At 42.5% G+C, this 26741-nt stretch overlaps 1 protein-coding gene across 1 annotated transcript in view; it reads left to right on the top strand.

Moving 5' to 3' along the window:
• Positions 1-26741, top strand: part of PDGFRL (platelet derived growth factor receptor like) — a 68112-nt gene continuing 41371 nt past the window's right edge. Inside the window, exons 1-2 of the mRNA XM_059156267.1 lie at positions 1-227; positions 17916-18213. Coding sequence (XP_059012250.1) covers positions 20-227; positions 17916-18213 — 506 coding nt within the window. The 5' untranslated portion in view covers positions 1-19. The remainder of the gene's footprint in view (positions 228-17915; positions 18214-26741) is intronic.

The raw sequence follows: 26741 nt of genomic DNA, 5'->3' as shown, positions 1-26741 counted from the left end.
CCAAACTGGTTTCCATCTCATGAAACCGAATCCTCCAGACGCCCCAGACGCCCGCCCCGACACGCCCCTCGCCCGCCGCCTCCCCCCTGCGCCCCTGCCTTTGCCCGGTGCTGTCGGCTGCTCCGCCGACCACGGTCCCGGCACCTCTGCTCGTGCGCCCTTTGCCCTGAAGATGAAGGTTTGGCTGTTGCTTGGTTTTCTGCTCCTGCACGAAGCGTTCGAGGAAAGTGAGTGACCCTGGGCGGGGACTACCCAGTTTGTGCCTTCATTTAGCTTTGATCCCCAACCAACACCCTCCCGCAGCCGACCGTCCTCCAGCCAGCTCCTTCTGTTAACTTTTGACCTTCCAAGGCTCGGCTTTGGCCCTGCCCGGTGCACCTGCCTCTTCTCTCCTCTCCACCTCGGGACTCCCCCGGGAACGATGGCCACGACCCCTTCCCTTAGGGTCCCCACTAGGAACGCACCGATGCTCCTGGAAAGCCCTTGGCGGGCAAACCGAGCATCCCCCGCCAGCGCCTGGTCCAGCCCCAGTGTCAACGTGTCTTTCTGGGAGGCGGCGGCCGGAGCAGGGAGCGGTGGCTCGCTGCCACCTCTGCGCGCGCGCCTTCTCCCCGGATCTCCGCTTCTGAGGATCCCAGCAAGGCGATTGCTGATTCTTTAGCAAAATTCGAAGTGTCCTCCTCCTCCCGCGGCAGTCCTTGATTTATTTTCGTATACCACCCTGGGGTTGAATCTTGCAAGATTTCCTTAATCAAAAAATCCAGCCGCTGTTAGCACTTCTTAACTGATAGGGAAAAGATAAAGAAAATGCATTTTTGTATAGCATAGGGGCTCCCTAGTGCCTCTTGGACTTTTTTTTGAGTGTGGGCTTCCCCTGGGCTTACCCCGTTGTTTAGACTCACAACCAGGGTCAGGCTTTATTTGTGTGTCGGTGTCTGTGTGTCTGTGTGTATGTATTCTTGTATCTATGTTGATATATGACTTTAGATTTTTGTTGGGTTGGCCCCATTATTTATTCAAACAGTGTTATTTACAGGTATAGTACATTTGGCCCTTGGTACATCCTGGTATCCTGGAACCTCCCTCAGAATTCCTCCGCTACAGCCGCGATTTTTGCTTAGTTTTACTTGAATAGCTTTTGCTATTATGCAACCTCACTCTGGAATCACCTCAACCTGGCTCACATTTTATCCACTACTCAATCCTCAGCAGTTCCTGAATTTCCCGTGAAACTGGAGGCATTTGTGCCCCCCCCCCAACCATATTCTAGTTTGTGAAGGCCAAGATGGTCCTGGGGCTTGAAGCTGAGGTGAGGACCCTCCTGCCCTAGAGACTTGCTGAATCAAAGCTGGGCAATGCTTCTGTCCCAGGAGCAAGGGGTACTCTGCCCAGAGAGGAGCTGGCATGAGGTCACATTGTAAAAATCACTATTAAGAGGCTCCTGGCAGGTCCTTGAATGTGACTGCTCAAGTGCCAGAAATGCAGAATCTGGTATCTTCTCTCTCTCTCTCTCTCTCTCTCTCTCTCTTTTTTTTTTTTTTTTTAAACTAGGTCAGGAGATGGCCAGACAAAATAACTTACAATAGCCCATATGCTTGGTTATACAGTACACCCATGATGCCTCCCTCCAAGGGCCAGGAGGCAGGCCCGCCCACTACCTCCTGGGTCTTTCTCAGCCAGTATGTGTCCAGACCTCGGGGATGATTGCAAATAACTGCCTGAATCCGCTAGTCTCTATTTAAGCCCAATGTGATTCATAAAAACAAGAAACCTTGGCGAGACAGAGAAAGCTGAGCACAAAGGCTAGTTTACAAGAAATAATGGGTACATTTTAGGTGTGCTAATAGTACTGTAGCTTTGTTTTTAAAAAGTATATGTAGACTTGTGAGCAAGAAAATATTGAATCCATAATTAGAAAAGTATACCTGCTTCATTAAATTATGTAACTGGGTTTTTTTTTAAAGATTTTATTTATTTGCCAGAGATCGAGAGAGTACACACAAGCAGGCAGAGAGGTAGGCAGAGGCAGCGAGAGAAGCAGGCTCCCCGCCGAGCAAGGAGCCCAATGTGGGATTCCATCCCAGGACCCTGGGATCATGACCTGAGCCGAAGGCAGAGGCTTAACCAACTGAGCCACCCAGGCGTCCCATGTTTTCTTAAACCCATTAAGAATAATTGTTTTGGGGGCACCTGGGTGGCTCAGTGGTTAAAGCCTCTGCCTTAGGCTCAGGTTATGATCTTAGGGTCCTGGGATCGAGCCCCGCATCGGGCTCTCTGCTCAGCAGGGAGCTTGCTTCCTCCTCTCTCTCTGCCTGCCTCTCTGCCTACTTGTGATCTCTCTCTGTCAAATAAATAAATAAAATCTTTAAAAAAAAAAAAAAAAAAAAGAATAATTGTTTTTGTTTTGAGTGATCACATGGCTGGCTGGGCCAGGAACCAGCCAAAGACGGATGTATATATAGAAGCCGTCCAGAGTCAGTCTGATGGGCAGGTTAGACCCAGGTGCACCCAGTCCATCGCAGAGCACACACCGCAGCCCCAAGGCCCATGACTTAGCTCAGGCCACTGCCTTTTGTTTTTCTGATCATTTCTAAAAAAAGGTCTTCTGATAGTAGAAGGTTACCCTGCGAGCACATATTGGTTCTACATCTGGTTCTACCCCAGTAATGTTTGCCTTGCCTAAATCTGAAATGCGTTGTTAACATCTTTAGAAGTAGTATAATCTTGTCTCATGAAGGATGATAGCCAGAAAGGCACCTGCAACTCAGGAGGCATGAAAGTGAGGGACTGAGACTGTAAACAGCTCAGACCCCCTTTAGAGTCAGGTCCGGCATCCAGCCCGGGATTGTCAGCATTTGTATGGAATCTGTCCCCACCGGGTTTCTTCATATGGTGCTGCTGTTCTTACATACTAGAGTATAAAAGCCCAAGCCCTTACTGGCTTTTCATTTACATAAATATTTACATAAATAGTTTTAATATATTTCATTTAGTTAATACATCCATAAAAATGGATTTGTTCCTGTTTTGTTGAATTTACCCCAGACCTTTGGTCAGTGCTAATGAATGTGATCTTCGGTCTCACATGGGCTTGTTTTGTATCCTGTGGAAGGTTCTGTCTCGGGGAGGACAGCAGGAATTTGTTGTGATACCAGGGCAAAATAGCCGACCATTAAGGCAGGGAGGGAGACACAGGCTCATGAATCTTCAATCAGGACTCTAGCATTTTGCATCTCCATGTATTCCTTGGAAAAGGAGTATAAAAATTAGCTCAGAAATCCTTATAATGAAAAAAGAATTATAAAAATCCTCACCATTTAGGAGTGCAAATAATGGTTCTAAGCACATGGGATCTTGGCCCATATGTTTGACATAAAAAATAATCTCCCATCCTTAGAGTCATAAACGAGAAAAGTTTGATGGCAACAGAGAGACTAGGTGATGGCCAGACGAGTGAGTCCTGAGGACCGATGCCTCTCCCTGGACAAGGTTGAGAGATCCCAACTCTGGTGCCCATAATCTAATGGGGAGGACAGTGAGTGGACCAACAAGAAAAGCTAAAAATAGCAGGAAGTGCTAAGCAGCATGAGGAATCCTAACCCGGACATATCCGTTCCCCAGGGCTGCTGAAACAAAGCACCACAGACCAGGTGGCTTAGGACAACAGAAGTTGAGTATCGCCCAGTTCCAGAAGCTAGCGGTCAGAAAGCAAGGTGTCGGCAGGACCAGCTGTGTCTGCAGCGCTGGGTCTCGTGGCTTCTTCCTGGCTTTTGCCAGTGGTGGCTGGCTGTCCTTCCTGCTGCTGGGCTTGTAGCTGAATCACCCCGATTGCCCCCTGTTGCCACGAGGTGCTCTGCATCCTATGTGTGTTTGAACTTCACGTGGCATTTCCCTCTGTGTGTGCCTCTCTTTTTTTTATTTTTTAAGATTGATTTATTAGTGTGGCCAGTTGAGGGAGGGGCGGAGGGAGAGAGTCCTGAAGCAGCCTACCCACACCAAACGGCCCCCTCCACTGAGCCTGGAGGCTTGATCCCATGACACTGAGATCATGACCTGAGCTGAAATCAAGAGTTGGACGCTTAACTGACTGAGCCACCCACGCACCCCATGTGTCTTTTTATAAGAACAGCAGCATATTGGATCAGAGCCTTCCCTGAGGACCTCCTCTTAACTTGGTTACAACCACCAAGATCCTATTTCCAAATAAGGTCACACTCTGCCCTACCACCGGGTAGGACTTCAGTGTACCTTTTGGTGGGCACAAGTCAACCTGTAACATAGGGTCAGAGGATAGAAGGTGCACGGAGCAGAGTGGGAGCATGGTTTGGATAGGCGAGTCAGAGGCCTGGCCAGAGAGATGATGCACAGGCAGCAAGTATCAGGAAGAAGAGGTGTGCAGGGCAAGGCGGGGTGCGGGGAGGAGGGGTCTGGGGGTGGGGGAGCCCTGCAGCAGTTTCCAGGTGGTCCTGTGGCCCGTGTGGCCCGAGGACTGATAGGTGGGAGACAGGAACTGGCAAGCCTAGTAGAGCACAGGAAGACTCGGGGCTTTATTCTGAATTAGATGGAAGTCACTGGACTGTCTTGAGCAGAGGAGCGCCCCTGATGCGACTGAGGTTTTTAAAGGCAGGGGTGCTCAGGAGGAAGTTGGGAGCTTACACAGGAAGCGGTTTTAATAGTCCGTGTGCTAAGTGCCTTGGTCTGGTGTGGCTACTGTGGCTGTAGGCACTTCTCCCTATAGACGAGGATCGGGTTCTATGAAGCCAAAAGGATTTGTGGCTGGATTTGATGTGGCCCAGGAGAGAAAGGAAGAACCACGTGGGACTCTGAGGTTTTTATCCTGAGCCACTGTGTGAATAGAGTTGTCATAGTCTGGTAAAGGGACAGAGGGAAAGGAGCCAGACAGAAGGGGCCTCCGGAGGTCAGTTTGGACACGTTCAATTGGAGATGCCTGCTAGCTTTCCAAGTGGCCGTGCTGAGTAAACGCCAGAATATTCAGATCTGGAGTTTCGAGGCAAAGTCAGGACAGGACCAGGCCAGCAGCTGGCAGCACAAAAATGCTGCTGGGACCCAGGAGGCTGTGTCAGGCCACTTAGAGATTGAGTGTCCTAAACGGCTGAGGTGAGCTGCAAGGAGTAAGCCCTTGGCACTTGGGTCATGCCAGAAAGAACGATGACACTGCCAAAGAGACTGAAAAGGAGTTGTGCGAGACGGAGGTAAAAACAAAATAGAAACCAAAAGCAAAGATGGCGCTGTGTTTTAGGACCCAGGCAAATTGAGTGCTTCAAGAACAGAGTGGTTATTTCACAATACATACCAATATCCGATCTTTAGGTCGTACACCTGAAACTAATATATCAATTACATTTTTTTAAATAAGAGCAACCAACACTATTCGAATGAACATTGTAAGGAATATTTCAAAGCCAGGTTTTTATTACTGAAATATAGTTAACATACATTAGTACATAAATGTCATGTGTAGGACGTACTGATTCAATATTTACATTCATTATGACATGCTCACCGCTGTGACTCGAGTTACCATACAAACTTATTTCAATATTATTGACTCTATTCCCTAGGCTATACTTTGTGGCCCTGTGACTGACTCATTTTGGAACTGGAAGCTTGTACCTCCTGTTCTCCACCTCATTCCCCTGTTCCCTGCCCCCCACCCCTGCTTTGCTAACCTGTATTTCTTACATCGATGTGTTTCCTTCACTCTTGTTTTATTTGTTCATTTGTTTTTTAGGTTCTACATATAAGTGAAATCATATTTGTCTAACACTGTCTGACTTATGTCACTTAACATAATACACCCTAGTCCCATCCATGTTGTTGCAAATGGCAGAATCTCATTTTTTATGGCTGCGTACTATTTCATTGTTTTATATATGTGTGTATATATATATGACATCTTGATATATATATAACATCTTTATACATTATATATATAATATATTTATATATGTGTGTATATATATATATATATATATATATATATATATAAAACATCTTTATATATTCATCAATCAAAGGACACTCAGGTTGCTTCCATATCTTGCCTGTTATAATTAATATTGCAATGAAGGTAGAAATATATATATGTGTATATATCTATCTTAGAATTAGTATTTTAATTTTCTTATAAATACTGAGAAGTGGAATTGTTGTATCATATGGCATTTCTATTTTTAATATTTTGAGGAAGCTTCACACTGTCTTTTTTTATTAGCATATAATGTATTAGTCCTAGGGGTACAGGTCTGTGAATCGTCAGGCTTCCACACTTCACAGCACTCACCATAGTACATACTCTCCCCAATGTCCATAACCCAGCCATTCTATCCCTCCCCCAGCAGCCCTCAGTTTGTTTCCTGAGATTAAAGGTCTCTTAATGTTCCCCCACAACCCCCACTCTGCCTTTCAGATTTCTCATATCAGAGAGATCATATGATAATTGTCTTTCTCTGATTGACTAATTTTGTTTAGCATAATACCCTCTAGTTCCACCCACATCGTTGCAAATGGCAAGATCTTGGGGTTTTTTGATGGGTGCATAGTATTCCTCTGTGTGTGTGTGTGTGTGTGTGTGTGTGTGTGTGTGTGTATCACATTTTCTTTATCCATTCGTTGTCTGTTGATGGACATCTGGGTTCTTTCCATAGTTTGGCTATTGTGGACATTGCTGCTATAAACATGTGGGTTCACATGCCCCTTTGGATCACTACAGTTGTATCTTTAGGGTAAATACCCAGTAGTGCGATTGTTGGATTATAGAGTAGCTCTATTTTCAACTTTTTGAGGAACCTCCATACTGCTTTCCAGAGTGGTTGCGCCGATTTGCATTTCCACCAACAGTGTAGGAGGGTTCCCGTTTCTCTACATCCTCGCCAGCATCTGTCATTTACTGACTTGTTGATTTTAGTCATTCTGACTGGTGTGAGGTGGTATCTCCTTGTGGTTTCGATTTGTATTTCCCTGGTACCAAGTGATGTGGAGCACTTTTTCATGAGTCTGTTCACCATTTGGATGTCTTCTTTGCCAGAATATCTATGTCTTCTGTTCATGTCTTGATTAGATCATTCTTTGGGTGTTGAGTTTGCTAAGCTCTTTATAGATTTTGGATACTAGCTCTTTATCTGATATGTCATTTGTGAATATCTTCTTCCATTCTGTCAGTTGTCTTGTGGTTTTGTTGACTGTTTCCTTTGCTGTGCAAAAGCTTTTGATCTTGATGAAATCCCAATAGTTCATTTCTGCCCTTGCTTCCCTTGCCTTTGGCGATGTTTCTAGGAAGAAGTTGTTACAGCTGAGGTCGAAGAGGTTGCTGCCTGTGTTCTCCTCAAGGATTTGGATGGATTCCTGTCTCACATTGTGGTCCTTCATCCATTTTGAGTCTATTTTTGTGTGTGATGTAAGGAAATGGTCCAGTTTCATTCTTCTGCATGTGGCTGTCCAATTTTCCCAACACCATTTGTTGAAGAGACTGTCTTTTTTCCCATTGGACATTCTTTCCTGCTTTGTCAAAGATTAGTTCACCATAAAGTTGAGGGTCCATTTCTGGGCTCTCTATTCTGTTCCACTGATCTGTCTGTCTGTTTTTGTGCCAGTGCCATACTGTCTTGATGATGACAGCTTTGTAATAAAGCTTAAAGTCTGGAATTGTGATGCTGCCAACTTTGGTTTTCTTTCTCTTTTTAAAAATTTATTTATTTTCAGCATAACAGTATCATTATTTTTTCACCACACCCAGTGCTCCATGCAATACGTGCCCTCTATAATACCCACCACCTGGTACCCCGACCTCCCACCCCCCCGCCACTTCAAACCCCTCAGATTGTTTTTCAGAGTCCATAGTCTCTCATGATTCACTTCCCCTTCCAATTTATCCCAACCCCCTTCTCTCTAACTCCCCATGTCCTCCATGCTTTTTGTTATGCTCCACAAATAAGTGAAACCATATGATAATTGACTCTCTCTGCTTGACTTTTTCACTCAGCATAATCTCTTCCACTCCTGTTCATGTTGCTACAGAAGTTGAGTATTCGTCCTTTCTGATGGAGGCATAATACTCCATAGTGTATATGGACCACATCTTCCTTATCCATTCATCCATTGAAGGGCATCTTGGTTCTTTCCACAGTTTGGCGACCGTGGCCATTGCTGCTATAAAAACATTGGGGTACAGATGGCCCTTCTTTTCACTACATCTGTATCTTTGGGGTAAATACCCAGGAGTGCAATGGCAGGGTCATAGGGAAGTTCTATTTTTAATTTCTTGAGGAATCTCCACACTGCTCTCCAAAGAGGCTGCACCAACTTGCATTCCCACCAACAGTGGAAGAGGGTTTCTCTTTCTCCACATCCTCTCCAACACATGTTGTTTCCTGTCTTGCTAATTTTGGCCATTCTAACTGGTGTAAGGTGATATCTCAATGTGGTTTTAATTTGAATCTCCCTGATGGCTAGTGATGATGAACATTTTTTCATGTGTCTGATAGCCATTTGTATGTCTTTATTGGAGAAGTGTCTGTCCATATCTTCTGCCCATTTTTTGATATGATTGTCTTTTTCAACATTCTTCTGGCTATTCGAGGTCTTTTCTGGTTCCATACAAATTTTAGGATTATTTGTTCCATTTCTTTGGAAAAAAAAAAAAAAAAGGATGGTATTTTGATAGGGATTGCATTAAATGTGTAGATTACTTTAGGTAGCATAGACACTTTCACAATATTTGTTCTTCCAATCCATGAGCATGAATGTTTTTCCATTTCTTTGTGTCTTCCTCAATTTCTTTCACAAGTACTTTATAGTTTTCTGAGTATAGATTCTTTGCCTCTTTGGTTAGGTTTATTCCTAGGTATCTTATGGTTTTGGGTGCAATTGTAAATGGGATTGACTCCTTAATTTCTCTTTCTTCTGTCTTGTTGTTGGTGTAAAGAAATGCAACTGATTTCTGGGCATTGATTTTATATCCTGACACTTTACTGAATTCCTATACAAGTTCTAGCAGATTTGGAGTGAAGTCTTCTGGGTTTTCCACATATAGTGTCTTATCATCTGCAAAGAGTGATAGTTTGACTTCTTTTTTGCTGATTTGGATGCCTTTAATTTTTTTGTTGTCTGATTCCTGAGGCTAGGACTTCTAGTACTATGTTGAATAGCAGTGGTGATAGTGGACATCCCTACCCTGACCTTAGGGGAGACGCTCTCAGTTTTTTCCCCATTGAGAATGGTATTTGCTATGGGTTTTTCATAGATGGCTTTGATGATATTGAGGTATGTACCCTTCGTCTCTATACTTTGCAGAGTTTTGATCAGGAAAGGATTCTGTATTTTATCAAATGCTTTGTCACTAAGAATTGCTGCTCTTCTTCTCTTAGATCTCCTGTTGGATTTGTGGATGTTTGCAATGGTTTGATAAGCTATCTAGCTGCTCTCCTGCTACCCGATGTCATCTCAGAGTGCTACTTCTCTGCCATCTTGACTCCTCCCCCAATCATATGGTTTTTATCGTTTATTTTGTTAATGTGGTATATCATGTTGATTGATTTGCAGATACTGACCCATCCTTGATTCAAGGGAATAAATAATTCCTATTGCATTGTGATGTATAATACTTTTAATGTATTGTTGACTGTGGTTTGCTAATATTTTTGGAGGATTTTTGCATCCATGTTCATGAGGAATATTTGCTTGTAATTTTCCTTTTTTGTAGTGTTTGTCTGGTCTTGGTATCAGAGTAATAGTTTCCTCATAGAATGAATTTGGAAGCAATCCTTCTTCAGTATTTTGGAATAGTTTGAGAAGGTTAGGTATTAACACTTCTTTTAAATGTTTGGTAGAATTTACCAGTGAAACAATCTGGTTCTAACTTTTGTTCTTGAGATTTTTTGGTTACTCATCCAATCTAATGATTAGTAATCAGTCTGTTCAGATTTTCTCTTTATTCTTGTTTCATTCTTAGAAGATTTTATATTTCTAGGAATTCTTGCATTTCTTTTAGGTTGTACAATTTGTTGGTGTGTCATTTCTCATAGTAGTCTCTTGTGATTATTTTTATATCTATTGTGTTGGTTGTAACTTCTCTTTAATTCTGATTTTCTTTATTTGGGTCCTGTTTCTTTTCTTCATGTGTCTGGCTGAAGGCTTATTAATTTTCTTTATCTTTTCAAAGAACCAGTTTTCATTTCATCAATATTCTTCTGTATTTTTTTTTTTTTTTAGTCTTTTATTTGCTTTTCACCTGATCATTGTTATTTCCTTCCTTCTACTAACTTTGGGCTCCCCGCCCGCCACCCAAGCCCTTTAGGTGTAAAGTTAGATTTGAGACTTCTCTTGCTTCTTGAGTTAGGTCTCTATCTCTATAAACTTAGAACAGTTTTCGTGCATCCCATAGATTTTGGAAAACTGTGTTTCCATCTCTATTTGTCTCTAGGTATTTTTTATTTCTTTTATTTCTTCAATGGCCCATTAGTTGGCTAATAAAATTTTGTTTGGCCTCCATATGCTTGTGTTTTCTTCTAGGGTTTTTTTCCCCCCTCATAATTGATTTCCAGTTTCATTTTCTTGGGGTCAGAAAAGATGTTTGATATGATTTCAGTCTTCTTAAATTTACTGAAACTTGTTTTGTGGCCTCACATGCGATCTGTCCTGGTGAATCTTCTATATGCACTTGTAAAGAATGTGTTTTCTGTTGTTTTGGTATGTAATGTTCTGTATATATTTGTCTGTCTAATGTATTCCTCAAAGTCACTGATGCCTTATTGATTTTCTGTCTGGATGATCATTGATAGAAGTGGGAGTTTTAGTCCCCTATTCTTGCTGTATTACTGTGAAATTCTCTATGTCTGTTAAAATTTGCTTTTGTATTTAGTGCTCCCATGTTGTGTGCATGGATATTTAAAAGTGTTTATACCTTCCAGCTGGATTGATGCTTTTATCAGTATATAATATCCTTCTTTGCCATTTTTACAATCTTCATTTTAAAGTTCTCTTTTGTCTGGGAGCCCCTGGGTGACTCAGTCACCTAAGCATCTAACTCTTGATTTCAGCTTGGGTCATAATCTCAGGGTGATGAGCATGGAGTCTGTTTAGGAATCTCTCTCTCCCTCTACCCTCCCTTCCCAATTCATACTCACTCCCTCTCTCTGAAATAAATAAACAAACAAACAAACTCTTTTGTCTGGTATAAATATTTTTACCCCAGGTATTTTTTTTTAATCTCCATTTGTATGGATAATCTGTTTTTATCCCTTCACTTTTGGTTGGTGTGTGTGTCTTTACCTCTGAACTAAGTCTCTTATATTCAGTATAAAGATGGGTCTTGTTTTTTAAATTATCACTTACCCTATGTCTTTGGATTGGAGCACTTACCAACATTTAAAGTAATTATTGACATATATACTTACAGTGTTTTGTGCATTGTTTTCTCGTTGCTTTTATAGTTCTCTTTTCCCTTTCTCATCCATTGCTCTCTTGTGACTTGATGACTTTCTTTAGTGCTATGTTTAGAAATCTCTCTCACTCTTTTGTAAAATTTTTCTAGGTTTTTTGTTTCTGGCTACCATGAAGTTTATATATAACATCCTATGTATATAGCAATCTATTTTAAGTTAATTGTTGCTTAAGTTTGAACACATTTTAAAGGCACTATGATATATTTTTACCTTTCCCATGTTTTACATATGTGACATCATATTACATTTTTTTGGTATGTGTATCCATTAAATAAATATTGTAGATACAGTTGATTTTACCACTTCTGTCTTTTTTTTTTAATCTTATTTAATTTATTTGACAGACAGAAATCACAAGTAGGCAGAGCAGCAAGCAGAGAGAGAATGGGAAGCAGGTTCCCACTAAGCAGAGAGCCTAATGCGGGGCTCGATCCCAGGACCCTGAGATCATGACCTGAGCTGAAGGCAGAGGCTTAACCCACTGAGCCACCCAGGCGCCCCACTACTTTTGTCTTTTAACCTTCACAAGAGCTTCATAGGTGGTTGGTCCACTTCCTTTACTCCATTTGCTTTTACTAGTGAGATTTTTTTCTTTCACAATTTTCTTCCACTTATTTTTCCTCTTAAATAGTCCCTTTAACATTTCTTATAAGGTCAGTTTAGTGGTGATGAACCCTTTTAACTTTTGTTTGTCTGGGAAAATTGACCTCTTTTTCAATTTTGAATGATAATCTTGTGGGGTAGAGTATTCTTGATTATAGTTTTTTTCTTTTGGCACTTAGAATATATTATAACACTCCCTTCTGGCCCGTGAGGTTTCAGCTCAAAACCCTACTGTTTTGTGTGTTCCCTTGTACGCAACTAGTTGCTTTTCTCTTGCTGTTTCAAGATTCTATATCTTTAATTTTTGATATTCAATTGTAATGTGTCTTAGTATGGGTATCTTTGGGTTCATCTTGTTTCAGGCTTTCTGTGCTTCTTGAAATTGAATGTCTGTTTCTTTCTCCAGGTTAGGAATGTTTTCAGCCATTATTTTTCAAATAAATCTTCAGTCCTTTTTTGTCTTCTGGCAACTCTATAATGCAAATGTTACTATGCTTAATGTTGTCCTGGAGATTCCTTAAGCTATTGTCATTTTTTTAATCTTGTGTGTTATTCCCAGTACCCTGTCTTCCAGATCATGGATCCACTTTTCTGCATTTTCTGATCTGCTATTGATTCCCTTTAGGGTATTTTTTATGTCCGTTATTATATTCTCCAATTCTGATTGGTTCTTTTTAATATTTTCTTTCTCTTTGTTGAAGTTCCCACTGTTTTCATCCATTCTTTCCCTGAATCCAGTGAGCATCTTTATGACCTTGACTTTGACCTCTTTATCAGATAGAGTGCTTATATCTTCATTTTGTTTAGTTCTATTTGAGGATTTGTCTTGTTCTTTTGTTTGGAATATATTCCTCTGTCTCCTCATTCTCTCATTCTCTATGTTTGTTTCTATGTTTTAGGGAGAGGAGCTACATCTTCCAGCCTTGAAGAATATTGTGTCATGTAAAGGGTGTCCAGTGAGGCCTGGAAGTGCAGTCCTTCTTGGTCATCAGAACCAGACATTCCAGGGTCACCTTGTGTGGGCTGCATGTGCCTTCCTGCTGTGGCTGGAACACAGCTGCTGTGGGCATACTTTTGGGTGAGGCTAGTCATGTGGGAGCCACTTTGGGGGTGCACTGCTCCTAGCAGAGGTCAGCGACCTGATGGAGTTAGGCAGGAGCTGTCAAAGTAACAACCTATTCCTTGAGTAGAAGTGTTTCTTCTTAGAAATTGCTATTTTAAGAAAATGATACTTTAATAAATGGTAAGAGGGTATTTTGGAGTGAGTCTCTCAAAGAGAGTAGGGGAAGGAAAGCCTCTCATCTTTATATTTTCTTCTCCCAAGTGTCATTGCTTTCTTACCTTCTCAACGTTGTTCTTGGCAAAGTGTATGTATTCTTGTGGGGTGTTCCATGAGGAACCAAAAAATTAGAGTAGGGCATGTTCATCACTTTATATAACTCACTAAGGAAGCCCTAAGCTCCTCAGCCAATTTACGGTGTAGTTATTTTCATGCAACCCTCATGTCGGACTTTTACCCTTAACTGTCCATGAGAAGAAAAAGGCAAACAGCTACAGATCTTTATATTAATGACAGTATTCATATATAGTCTTCCTTTGAGCAGATGTCAATGATTCTGCTAGTGAATTTGTTTTTTTTTTTTTTTTTAACTTCTCCAACATAATTCTAGTCTATAGAATTACAGAGGTTAATAGTTAAATTACTTTTATTAAGGGGTGATTGCAATCCTCAATTAGTGCCAAAAGGTTACAGTCTTTTGTCTTGTTTACTTCTTATTTTATAACATTTATTCATTTATTTTGGAGACAGGCTTTTGACCAGTGTCTCTTCACTTAGGGATTCTAATGTATGCCTTGGAAAAGCATACCCAGCCCTTCCAGGAAGGTTGTACTCGCCTCCCTGGCATCATGTTCTGTTTGATTTGGAACTTCTTGTCAAAGCCTGGGGCATATCACACAAAGAAACCATTTAGACAGGGTGTTATGCATGAGATTTTGGTGGGGAGAGGGGGGCGGGGAGAAGAAGAAGAAAAAGAAAAGAAACTGTTACAATATGGGGCAGGGAGAAGAAGAAGAAAAAGAAAAGAAACTGTTACAATATTCTAATCTTTTAAGTGACTCAAGAGACAACAGCATGAACCAGGGAAGACTCTAGACCTGACATCCAAGGATCTGTTTCTTAGATAACTTCTTAGTAACCTGCAGTGAGCTACTTGGCATCTGTGCTCAGTTATTTCACCTGTAAATTAGGAAGAATATTAGCTTCATTGCTTCCATTACAAATTTATCATGGAGATCACCGTGAGACGTTATCACAAGACAACCACAAAATAGCAAGTAGCACTTACCTAGCACTTACTTATTATGGGCCAGACAATATTTTCAGTGTGTTAAATGTATTAACTCATGTAATCTTCCACAAGTATTGATAAGATAGTCATTGTTAACCTATAATTCTCAATTTATAGATGAACGAACAGAGAGAGGGTAGGTAACATCCTGCTGTGACATAGCTAGTAAGTGGCAGTCAGGATCTGAAGTCAATAATGATATTTAATGATGTGTGAATTTTATCACTTATTTCTCTATAAAACATACTACTATGCTATCATCTCAAAAACACAATGGTAATGGGCTTTTGCTTTTATTTATCTGTAATATAAATTTTTCAGATCTTTGGAAAATAATTTACATAGGTAGAAAAGTCATGTTCTTTAAGAAGTTAGACATGGAGTTTGGGAATCACTCAATCCCAGGTCTGTCTGTATGCCTTATGGGGTCAGGAAGCTGGCTCTTGTAACTTAGTGTCACTGTTATCAGACCTTGGACCAATTCCATCATCAGGTAGGTGGACCAACTATACAGTTAGATCAGTTGCTATGTCTATTTGTTGAACAAGTCAAATTACTTTGCAGGGATAATACCACATTTGGATGCATAATATCCCTTATTAGTTTCCTGAGAAACAGAGTCCCATAGGATCTGAGAGGTTAGAAGTCAGGTGAGTTGCACTGTTTGTCTAAATTCCATAGGATTTACAGCCAGTTGTGGTCATTTTTGATACCCTGGATTCCTGTTCCATGATAAAGAAAACACCTCAAATTCGACGTTAGCTCAGAAGTCCATGAATCCCATAGGCACAGTGCGTTCGAAATGCCTGCAAAGCACCGATGACAGACATTCTCATGGTACTACGGAATGTGCTACCCTAAGTCAAGTGCGGTGATTTTCCCTCTGTTGCAAAACTGAGACTTAAGTTCACAACTGACGTTGCTGGATGAGTGCACTCCTGTTGAGTTGACATGTTCCCGGTGGTTATAGAGCTTCTCCTTCTAGAAGGCTGGGGAAATAATGTGCATGTGTGCCACTGCCCACCCTTCTCTGTCATTAGAACTTTGGAGGTAAATAAGGCAAATGTGCAGGATGAGGGGACGTCTTGGTGAACAGCAGGTTCAGCAGCAGGCATTGGAGACTCACCTTGGAGTCTGGGGCTCAAGGACACAACTGTGCTCTCTGGAAGGACTGAAGAAGCTCAGCAGGGCCCATGACCCAGAGCAGCTAGAGTAGCGGAAGGATGGGAAATAATAAGAGACTCAGACCTAGGGAAAGAAGGAAGGGTCTCAACGGGTCCCGAAGCCATGGAAAAGAACAGGGCTCAGACAGCAAGACATATAAGCCCAAAGAAGGCAGCAGGCTGAAGAGTTGATGTTGATGGATACTGGGATCAGAGTGGGGTTGGTTCCAGCGTCTGGGCTCAGCTGAACTAAAAGCGGAATCGGAATGGCTCCTGTTTCAAAGGGCACAGGGCAATATGCAAAGGAAGCCAAGCTTACTATTAAGCGGTTGAGTCCAGAGCAGCTACATTTTTTAGAGCCTTAAAATTTGGCTTCATGAAATGCTCACAAACTGTTCACATGCCTGTAACTAGCCCAAATCAAGAGAGAACGTTCCTGGAAATTCCCCTCATGTCCCCTCCTGGTCATCTCACCTGTTCAAGGACAATTACTACCAGACTTCTAAACTCAGGGGTTGGTTCAAACAGGAAGTTTCTAAAAATTGAGTTTCTGGCACTTATAAATCAGGAAATCAGCATTTCTGCCACCCTTTGAGGTCTCAGATCTGGCAAGTGTGGGCATGTACTCTCTGCAGGCAGGGAGTTGTCCCTGCTGAAGCAGGAGCAGCTGTCCCTTAGGGAGGCCATGGCATGACCAGGCCCACTTGGCTTATCTTCTGTGGTCACCTGCCTGGCCCACCCGTATAAGAGCTTGCAACACTTACCTTTTTCTATTTATTGATCCCCGTTTATACACCAACATAGTATTAGTTAAATAAATACATCAAAAAGGAAAAAAATTTCTTCTGCTTTATCACTTTTTCTCATTTTCTACAAATGCCCTGTATTTGTATAATCTTGGCCAAGACTTGTGTTGCTATCTATTTAAAAAATATACAGGATACTTAGCTACATAGGTAACATACTTTACATTGCAGTAAGAGTCAGAAGACTTGAATTCTACTCTCACATTCTGCCACCAACCAGCTGAGTGCAACAGCGTCCCTTTTTTAAATGTATAATGTAAGAATTTTACCTAAATGACCTGTCAGGGCCCCGTAAGTTGGGACATTTAGTAATTTTGTGGGCATATAGTGAGGTTGCCCTTGAGTTCGTGCAGACAGAGGGGATACTGAAACTGCATGATCTTCTTCTCATCCTTGCTGGGCAAACACAAGTCCAAGTCTGTGCAGGCATGTGGGACATTCTGGAGCCCAGAGGCATAGCAAGGGAAGGAAAGTGGGAGCCATCCTCCCTGGATGTAGGCAAGCAGGGGTGGACATCTATAGAGAAAGGAAAAACAGTGATAAAATAGACTCTAATTAGATCATCTTTTTATTAACACCCTTTGCCAGCAATTATCAACAATGTTGGTGATCAAATAATCTCCTACCCCCCCCCCAATATTTTGTTGGCCAAGTTCTAAACCATTGCTATAGTTACTGTTGAACTTTCAATAACTTCTTTGGAAATTTTAAATGAGCACGGATTTGGGGCACCTGGGTGGCTCAGTCGGTTAAGTGGCCAGCTGGGTTTTGGCTCAGGTCATGATGGGGGTCATAGGATGAGCCCCCTGTCGGGTTCGCTGTTCAGTGCGGAGCCTGCTTGAGATTCTCTCTCTCTCCCTCTGCTCCTTGCCCCGCTCATGTGCATGCTCTCTCTCTAAGATAAATCTTTAAAAAATAAAAAATAAATGAGGGAATATTTGGGACTTACTTCTTCTTAAGCTTTGTATGCTATATGGACAACATCCATATGGACATCGTCCATCCAGATACACCCAGACTCCGCTGTGTGCACTCCTTTGGGAGAAAGTTGATAGTGGCTTGAACTCCTCTGAGAGGGTTTATGGTGCAGTTCGTGTCTGTACTCCCTGGAGATGACATTCTCCTGCATTTAAACAGCAAATTCAGAATGAACAGTGATGTCTCTGAGGCCACAAGGATGGGCAACAACTTTGAGCGGCTCTGATGCTGCCATTCTCTGTGATCCCTGAGGGACTGCGAGACAGGATGAACTACAAGAAATAGTCTTGTTATTTGACAAGTGCAAATTTTAGCTCATAATGTGCAATGAGGTAAATTGCTGAATTGGAGTAAAATCTTTGAAAATGAAATATCTTACCTCTCAGTGAGTCATTGTTTTCCAACAGAAGGATGAACTAAGAAAATAATGATAATTCCTGAAAATAATTTTCATGGAGGAGAAGAGTGTCCAAAGTTTACCTGTTTTAGGTGCAGAATCCTCCGGTTCATTACTACTTGAGTTGCATTTTTCTCTCTTCACTTTTGTCCTAGTTACTGGCCAACCGCTTCCCAAGAGCAAGCGTCCAAAGGAGCCTGGAGAGAATAGAATCAAGCCTACCAACAAGAAGGTGAAACCCAAAATTCCTAAAATAAAGGACAGGGATGCAGCTGATGCCCCACCAAAGACTCAATCTATAATGATACATATGATGGATAAAGGCCGCTTCCAGAAGCCTGCAGCAACCCTGAGCCTGACTGCAGGCCAAACTCTAGAGCTTCGATGTAAAGGGAACAAGATTGAATGGAGTTATCCTGCCTATCTTGACACCTTTAAGGACTCTCGCCTTAGGTGAGCATTTGTTTGTTTATTTTTACTTACGTTGGTCAAGTGTTTAGTGTTAAATATGGTGTTGTTTCTGCCATCTACGATTTCACCCTCACAGCTTATATAAAAATGAAAGCTCCATGAGTAAAAGCCATGGATTTTATTTCTTTGTCCTTTTTAAAAAAAAATTACTGCAAATACTATCCACATGGGTTAAAATGGTGAAATCTTATTGGAAGCCAAAAGACAAATAGTTGAAACCACGATGCATAGATATTGAAGAATTCATACCATAAAAATAATGAGCCCAATCACTGCTTTCTGTTATTTTGTATGTGATCATAATGAAAACCGAAATGATCTAACTGGAGATGCCTGTAAGCACATTGAGGAGAAGGCAACTTAAACTGATTTTGAACTTCTCAGCTGCTTCTGATTTGTGTTTACTTTCCCGAGTATGTGAGGTTCACGTTCAGAGCCTCAGTTGCTGAGAGGGTTACGTTTGAATGAGTATCTTCCGGTGCCTGGTTTCTTGCACAAGAAAAGTGGCGAAGATGATGCTTAGAAAAAGTGTTAAAAAGCAAGAACACAGAGCACACTTCAGTGGGTCCTGGTAGGACCCCAGGGCCTTAAGGGCTGAGGTTCCAGCGCATCTTTGTGGGGGTTGCCCAGAAATCCCCGGGGTTCCTTTTTCTCATGCACAGAATGAAGGGGATCTGACTGCATGACTTCTAAGAATCTTTCCAGCTTTTTCTTCATATGATTCAGGAAAAAAAAAAATCTATGCAGGATATTGTCTGGGATGACTCAAATGGAGAAAGAATGAGGATCTTAGGATCAAAAATTTTGGGCGTTCCTGAGAGGTTCATTTTCCATACAGACTCCACCCCGGGACAACTTCCCTTCCCTCCAGGCCACGGAACATGGCAGCTGGGACACTAAACTGAGGAGCATCCTTGCCTTCCCCCTCAACACCCCTCATGCCCCCACATCCTCTCAATCCGTGAACCCGTCCAATCACAGTCCCAGCCAATGTTGTCCCTCATTGCCAATTCTGAAACGCAGTAACCACACCCAGATGTCCTCCTGGACTTCTTCTCACAGCCACTGGGCTGAGGTCTTAAGATCTGAACATGACCTTTCCCTACTTAAAGAGTAGGGCTCCACTGGGGATAAAGTCCAACATCTTCACCTAATTGATGAGACCCTCCCTGAGCTCAGAATCTCTGTAGAGTCACCTCTAATCTCTAGATTAGTATCTCTGCTTTCACTAGCCTGGGCTCCTGCAAGATCATCAAAGGTGCCCAGCTCCCTCCGGGCCCCCTCGTCAACCTGGCCAACTTCAGCCTGCCTGTGGCTTTCTCAGGGAAGGCTGTCCTGCCTCCCGGGGTTTGCTTTCCCAAGGCCTGGGATGCATCCTCTTTTGATCACTCTTTATACTTAGGACTCCTTTTTTAAAAATCTGTGTTTTTCATGGGACTTAACTGAGTCCTTGGCATTTAGCTTTAGCTATCCAATGACTAGACAATCTTCTCCCACTTCTGACACACATACACCTTAGAGAATAAATAAGTTAAAATATATACAAGTAATATCTCTCCATCTCACTACCTTCTTGTATTAAGACTCTTTCCCATTTTATTCTGAGGATACTCTTCTGGTGTCAGGAGATGTAATCTTGTAGACTTTTCCTTGAGGGATATTGGGAGATATGGAATGAAGAATAGAGAGTGGGGTGTGTGTGTGTGTGTGTGTGTGTGTGTGTGTGTTAAAGTATGTGTGTGCATCCCCTGCTTGGGAATCTGGAAAGATTTACTACCATTTACTAACTTTCAAATGATTTAGTTCCCAAAGTGAGATAGATTTACATACTTAAAAAAAAAAAAACCCTCAGAATTGAGATTTTTAAAATCATTCTGAACAGTTAATCTTTGACTTACAGTATATTTTTAGAAGATTTTATTTATTTATTTATTTGACAGATCACAAGTAGGCAGGGAGGTAGGCAGAGAGAGAGGAGGAAGCAGGCTCCCCTTGGAGCAGAGAGCCTGATGTAGGGCTCAATTCTAGGATCCTGGGATTATGACCTGAGCAGAGGCTTTAACCCACTGAGCCACCCAGGTGCCCTGACTTACAGTATTTTAAACCTAGATGATTTGGTCCTTGAAGATCTAGTATTTTCCAGAAATATTTTCAAAGTTGTATTAGCCAGAATACTTTTGAAACTATCTTAAGGACTCAAAGTAAAGCGAACATGAATCTGAATCAAAAAGAACTATCTAAGAGCTAAAAAACCCAATTTTGACTTTGTAACATTTAATTGTATTCATTCAAAGCCCAGTCAGGGTTTTATAAGAAAGTAAAGACAGATGTGGGCTTCCAAGACTTTACCAAAAAATGTGAAAAATGTGAAAAACATCTAGTCATAACTATTTCAAACAACAACAACAAAATCACAAGTTATTTGACACCAGAGATTCAACAAATCGACTCTTGACATCTTTCCCAGAACGTGGTACCTTTGGAGAGAAGAGAAGTATTCATCTTGTGTTTTCTTTTCCTGTGGATTGAGTTCTTACCAGTGTTCTGACAGCTTTGGGCTTGGAAGCCTCCCAGGTGTGCTTCCAACAAAGCCTGGTCATTTTAAGCAGTTTTGGTAGCTTTCTGAAACAAAGTTCACAATGCTACCACATTTGTCCATCAGTCTTCCGACCAGAAGAGGGGAATGAGTTACGGAACAGAGAGGTCAGGCAGAGGCATAGCTAGGCTTAATCCTGCCTTTACCACTAGGCCGCAAAGTGCTCTTTGAGCAGCAATTTGCCTAGAACCCACTTTCCTCATCTGGAATATGGAGATTATATTACCTAATGTAAGTGCTGCCTGGCCTATGGCAAATGTTCAATAATCTGCAACTAATCATTACCAAGCAGTGAGTATTTCTCAAGCATGATCATCAAGGGTTCTTTTGGGACGGTTAATTCTGATCAAGACTCAAATCAGAGAATGTTGCACAGCCGATGTAATTTATAATTTAGAATATCCAGAAAATACAGTACACCTCTTTCCTTTTTCATTGAACTGATCAATTCTTTGTAATCTGGGGCCTATCCCCATCTTCCCCCCCATGAACATGTAAGCCACTGCTGGGCAATATCCATGTTTGTTTTGTTCATCATCCTATTCCTAGCACCCTGAAGAGTGCCCAACACACACCAAAACTCAGGGAACAGTTTTTTTGGTTTCCCCAGGGGTTTGGTGGTCATTTCAGAAGCCAGTTCCTGGGCATGCATTTGTTCATTCAACATTCAAAGACAAATATACTTAGCGCAACGGGTGCGCTGCACATATGGGTTGGGGAGTGAAAACAAAATGTGACTATGTTTTATATCTACGGTGCTGTGCCACCTAGGATCCGTCCCCACTCTCTCAGAGCCTGTCCTGGCTTCACCTTATGGAGCCATTTTGTCAGCTGATCTTTCCACCCCCACCCCCAGGAACTTCTCCCGCTTTATCTGTCTTGCCTCCTTCTATGCTCATCAGACTCCAGGGTCTGTTATTTCTACCAACCTCTTGAATCCATCCTAAGTAAGTTATGTTACCCTTTGTTTTTCCTTTTGGAAATGTACAACCCCATGAACCTGTTTGCCCACTTCTTCTTGCCCACACTTGGGTACTGAACCCTGGTGGAGGAAAGCATGCAGCTGGCCAGGCGGGTGCCATTAGACTGTGGTCACTTCATTTGTGTCAAGCACTGCTGGATAGATTTTTCTAGAGAGCTCACTTTTTCTCTCTTCCTAAATTTCTGATCTTTTCCATCTCTCTCCTTTGAGCTAATGAAATTCTCCCTAATTTACTGAACAGTTGGAGCCCTCGAATTGCCTTGACTCCATCTTACCACATCCCTGCCTTCCCTACTCTGACGGTTATAGTAGAAGAAGGGTTGTTCCTCCGGACTAAGGCCAATCCCTGTCTGTGTCCTGGATATCACCCATGCATGCATTCTCAGGAGATTTGAGATCTAAGTTACTGTCTCCCTGTTGGGCATCTTCAACCTCCCCTTCTCAACAGGATCCCTCCCATGAGCCTTCTCTGTATTAAGAAATCCGGCCGTAGCCCCCATATGCCTCCAGCCACTGTCCTCTCTCACCTTCAGAACTGGGCCCCTTGGAAGACTCTCTCTCCACCCTCATGGTCTCCACTGTCCTCTCCTATCATCCTCCACCAAGACCACCTGACTCCTGCCCCACTACTCTACATGCATTTAATCACCAAGGTCAAGGTCCTTAAACCCAGGGTTTTCTTTTCAGTCCCCACGTGACTTGCCCCACCAGGTCCATTCGACAGAAAGGAACACTCTGCTTTTGGCTTCCACAGCATTATTTTCTGCCAGTTTTCTTCCTGCCTCCTGGGCCCCTCCTTGAGGTTTGCTTCACCAGCTCTGCATTGTCCACTCTCCCAAACATTAAGTGTTGGTTCTGTGTCTTTTTCTCTTCTCAGTACAGGCTACCACTTGCTCTCCATTGATCATATGACAGACCTGAGTCATTCTGTTGAGCTCCCGATCTGACTGTCCAGCATCCTGCTAACTGCCTGAGCCTTTCTCTGAAAAGAACCATCTGAAACAGAGCTCATAAGTCTTCTCCATACCTGGTCATTCTCCCGTGTCCTTCAGTTCAATGAATGGCACTAATTCTACCCAGTTGTCCTTCATCAAAAGCCTGGAATCATCTTCGATGCTTCCCTTTGTCTTCCATGTCCAGTCAACTACTACTGGGTACCCTAATGACACTATTGAGTGATTTCTTGCGTCTTCCTTCTTTCCATCATGACAGCAATGACCCTTATCTCTTACACGGACTCCAGCATAATCTTGTAACTAGCTTTACCACATCCAGTTTTGAACCTGACCTCAGTCTTTTACAGAGCAGTCAGATCTTCACAAAAGCACATCTGGTCCTGTCACTTTTTTGCTTCAAGCCCTTCCATAAAGCAATTCTGTTGCTCTTAGAATTAAATGACAACTCCTGGCATGGCCCACAAGGCCCTGCATAATATAGCCTCTGCCTTTCCCTCCTCTTTCATTTTACCTCCGTCTCCTGTTCACAGTCCAGGCTCTGTGGACTCTGATGCCCAGATGTGCCAGTCTCCGTCTTGCCTGGGCCTTTGCCCATTTGTGTCTTCTTGCTTGTAAGGCACGTATGGACAAGCCCGCTCACAGATCTTCAGACCCAGGCCTGTTCTGTCCCCTCAGGCCCCACCCTCAGGCCCAGTTACATACTCTCTCTGAAGCCCTCATCACCTATGGCACAATCCCTGTTTTATGTTTGTGTCCCTCACTCAGCAGTTGGCTTGGCAGAGGTGACATCTGCTTATTCACAAGCACACTCAGGCTCTCCATTGGTATCTCAGTGCAAGTGTGGTGCTGGGCACTGAGCACAGAGTAGGTCAAAAATCAGGCCACTGGGGTCAGGAGACCTGTTAACTCTGGAACAAGCTCATGGAACTTGAGAGAGCAAAGGGAACTTAGTAGTTGTTAAGCTTAAGTGTGTCTTTTTAACAAATGAGGAAACAGAGACTCATGGAAGGTAGGTGGCTGGTTCTGAGTGACAATGGGTGAGCAGCAGGGTGAACCTGGCCTCTTGGTTCCTGACATGGAGCTGCTATATTCTGTGCAAGTGTTCTGAGTTATGCCATATGGGTCACATTTAGACCAAAGCCCTTTAGACCAAAGACCACTCTTGGCCTCATGTAGGTAGTTGCTTCAGGGAAGATAGATTTGTTGTTGACAACAACAACGACGACGACTACTACTACTACTTCTAACTACTACTACTACTACTACTACTTTTTTAAGAAGACAGTTCTTCTTCTTAAATAACTTCTAAAAAAGAAGTTGGGCACTCAACTTATAAATCTGATTTCTAAATTTAAGACTCAAAACAGAATTAAGATTTGTATGCTTTTCCAAAGGGGGCACTGATTTCTTGCTAGGATAGCTTTGAATTTAAAGTGATCGAAATTTCACATTGATTTCTGTTAACCTTGTGGACATCAGAATGTGAAAACATTACACTGGGCTACTTGGAAAGAGGAGCTCTGTCAGAAGGCCATAAATGATCCCTGTTTCTCAAAGGTGGATATGGACCACCCCCAGGGAAGACCGGAGATGATGCGTGCTTGCGGGCTTCTTCAGGCCTCCTGTCCTGTGATGCTAGCTCCCTTCCAAGTGGCGAACTCCTGTCATTAGAAGGCCACTAGATGGCAGGGTTCAGCTGTGTTAGACTTCCTTACACGCGTGAAAGAAACAAGGAAACCAGTTAGAAAAAACGATGGTGCTTTTGTCCTGATGGTTCTTCCATCCTTGTAGGCTCCTCAGTAGTCACAGTTTCAAGTTATATTTTAAGCGGTCTAGAATTCAGTTTCCTAGCCAATAAAAAAAAGGAGGTGGACATTTGCAAGCTCATGTGCACACACCAGGGTAAATTCACTGGGAGTGCCGAGTCCCGCTGAGTCTTCTTCCCAGAGCACCGGGCCCTTGAACAGCGTAGGGGATGCTTCAGAGGCTACAGCAATGTGAAGATTCTGTATTTCTAGGTGCTAAAATTGACGCAGATTTTAATTCAAGATTCAGTCCGTTCTAGACCACATAGATCTCTACTCTCTTTTGAGACTGGAAAGAGCAGGGATATTTTTCTGACTGTATTTGGGACCATTTATTGACCGTTCTGTTTCTCGACTCCTCTGCCTACCCCCTTCCTGCTCTCCTGCTTGTCCATTGTCTGTTTTCCCACTGCCACTCTCCCTTAATTGTTCTGTTCTTCTTTTCCAACTATTATTATTATTATTATTATTATTACTATTATTTAGCATTTATGATGTTCATGGTCCTATGCTAGGTAGACGCTGGAGACACGGTGGTGAGCAAGATAGACACAACGTCTGTACCTGTAGCGCTTTTAACTGTAGGGCAAGGCACTATTAAATAAACAATTTTAATATATAGTTATGGGAAAGCCTTGTTAGCAGAAGCACAGGGTCAGAGAGGAGAAAACTCAAGCTAATACGTGACGGGTGAGAGTTAACCAGGTAAAGAAGGAGATGGGAGAAGAATATAAGAAAATTCCAGAAGGAGAGAACAGCATAAGGAGTTGCCTAAAGCTGAGAGAGTATAGCACCTGGAACACTGAAGGTGTTGGCGGAGGATGGGGTAGCTTGAGGTAGTGGAGCAGGAAGGGGATGGCCATGGAGAGATGATGCTGGAAGGTAAGCCGGAGCCCGCCTTTACAGGGCCTTGTCAGTTATGCTGAGGAATTTAGAGTGAAATGTAAGGGCATTAGGTGTTGACTTCAAGCCTTCATAAATAGACACACATAGAAAGTACAGAGAGATATATACACCCCATTGTGAGGGTTATTACTCTGCACTGCCTTTAGGAGAAAGACAACATCACTTCCCAGTGTCAGGCACACCCTCTGTCCCTCCATGCACCTCACAACCATTTTCCACAAACTAGGGATATATTCTGGACCTAAGTTTTCTTTGAAAATTAAAAAAAAAAAAAATTTGCTTTTCTCTGCTGATACTATAAAAAAACCCACTAATATAAGAATGTTCTGGACCATCTGATTAACCTCTACTAGGCAATCAGCACAATCCATTTCCATCTTTTCTGGAAAAATTTTATTCCTGTCATAAGACTTTCAGAGTTCAGGGGTGCCTGGGTGGCTCAGTTGGTTAAGCGATTGCCTTCAGCTCCGGTCATGATCCTGGAGTCCTGGGATCGAGTCCCGCCTCTGGCTCCCAACTCCATGGGGAGTCTGCTTCTCCTTCTGACTTCTCTGCTCTCATGCTCTCTCTCACTCTGTCTCAAATAAATAAATTAAAAAAAAAAAAAAAAAGACTTTCAGAGTTGAGAGCAGGGGAATCTTGGTACAATGCTGAGGCAAGGAAGAAAATAAGAAATTTAAGTGAGGTGGCCTAGATGATGGCTTGAGTATAAGTCAGTGTTGGGTAAGAGCAGGAAGACACTGTAGATTTGAGCTAGCTTGTTAGCATTGCCAGAGCTTTAAAAACAAGCTGGGTTGATGTGATCATAAAGAAGCCCCAGCTCCCCTCCCTAGAAAATCAGGGCCCAGGCATTGTCTTTCAGGATGTTTCTGTGTGTCTGGTCGGATGTTAGCATTTTCCAGTCCAGAACGTTAAGCTGGGAGGCGTGGGTGGGGCACAGGAGATCTCTTTGATGGCTGGTTCCTCTAAAACAATAAATAGCCTTCCAGAAAGAAGGGAGGGCATCTGGCTTCTCACTCACAGACAACACGAAGGCAGAGCAGCCCAAGCAGCAGACAGCTGGCTCCAGGCCAATCTAATCCTTTCCAACATTGCAAAGGAGTGTGGTCTGGAGGACGTTTTAAATAGAAAAGAGACAGATGTTAAGCAGTGTTTATAAACAGCAGAATCCCACTGTCCAGAAGGAATCTGCATAGATTTTGGTAAATACTATAATATTCTAATGTACTGAGCAAGATGCCTTTTTTTTTTTTCCTTTGCTTTAT

This window comes from Mustela lutreola, chromosome 18 (genome assembly GCF_030435805.1).
Source record: "Mustela lutreola isolate mMusLut2 chromosome 18, mMusLut2.pri, whole genome shotgun sequence".
NCBI classification, from domain to species: domain Eukaryota; kingdom Metazoa; phylum Chordata; class Mammalia; order Carnivora; family Mustelidae; genus Mustela; species Mustela lutreola.
Note: the sequence above shows the minus strand (reverse complement) of the source record. Positions and strands in the feature narration are given on the sequence as shown.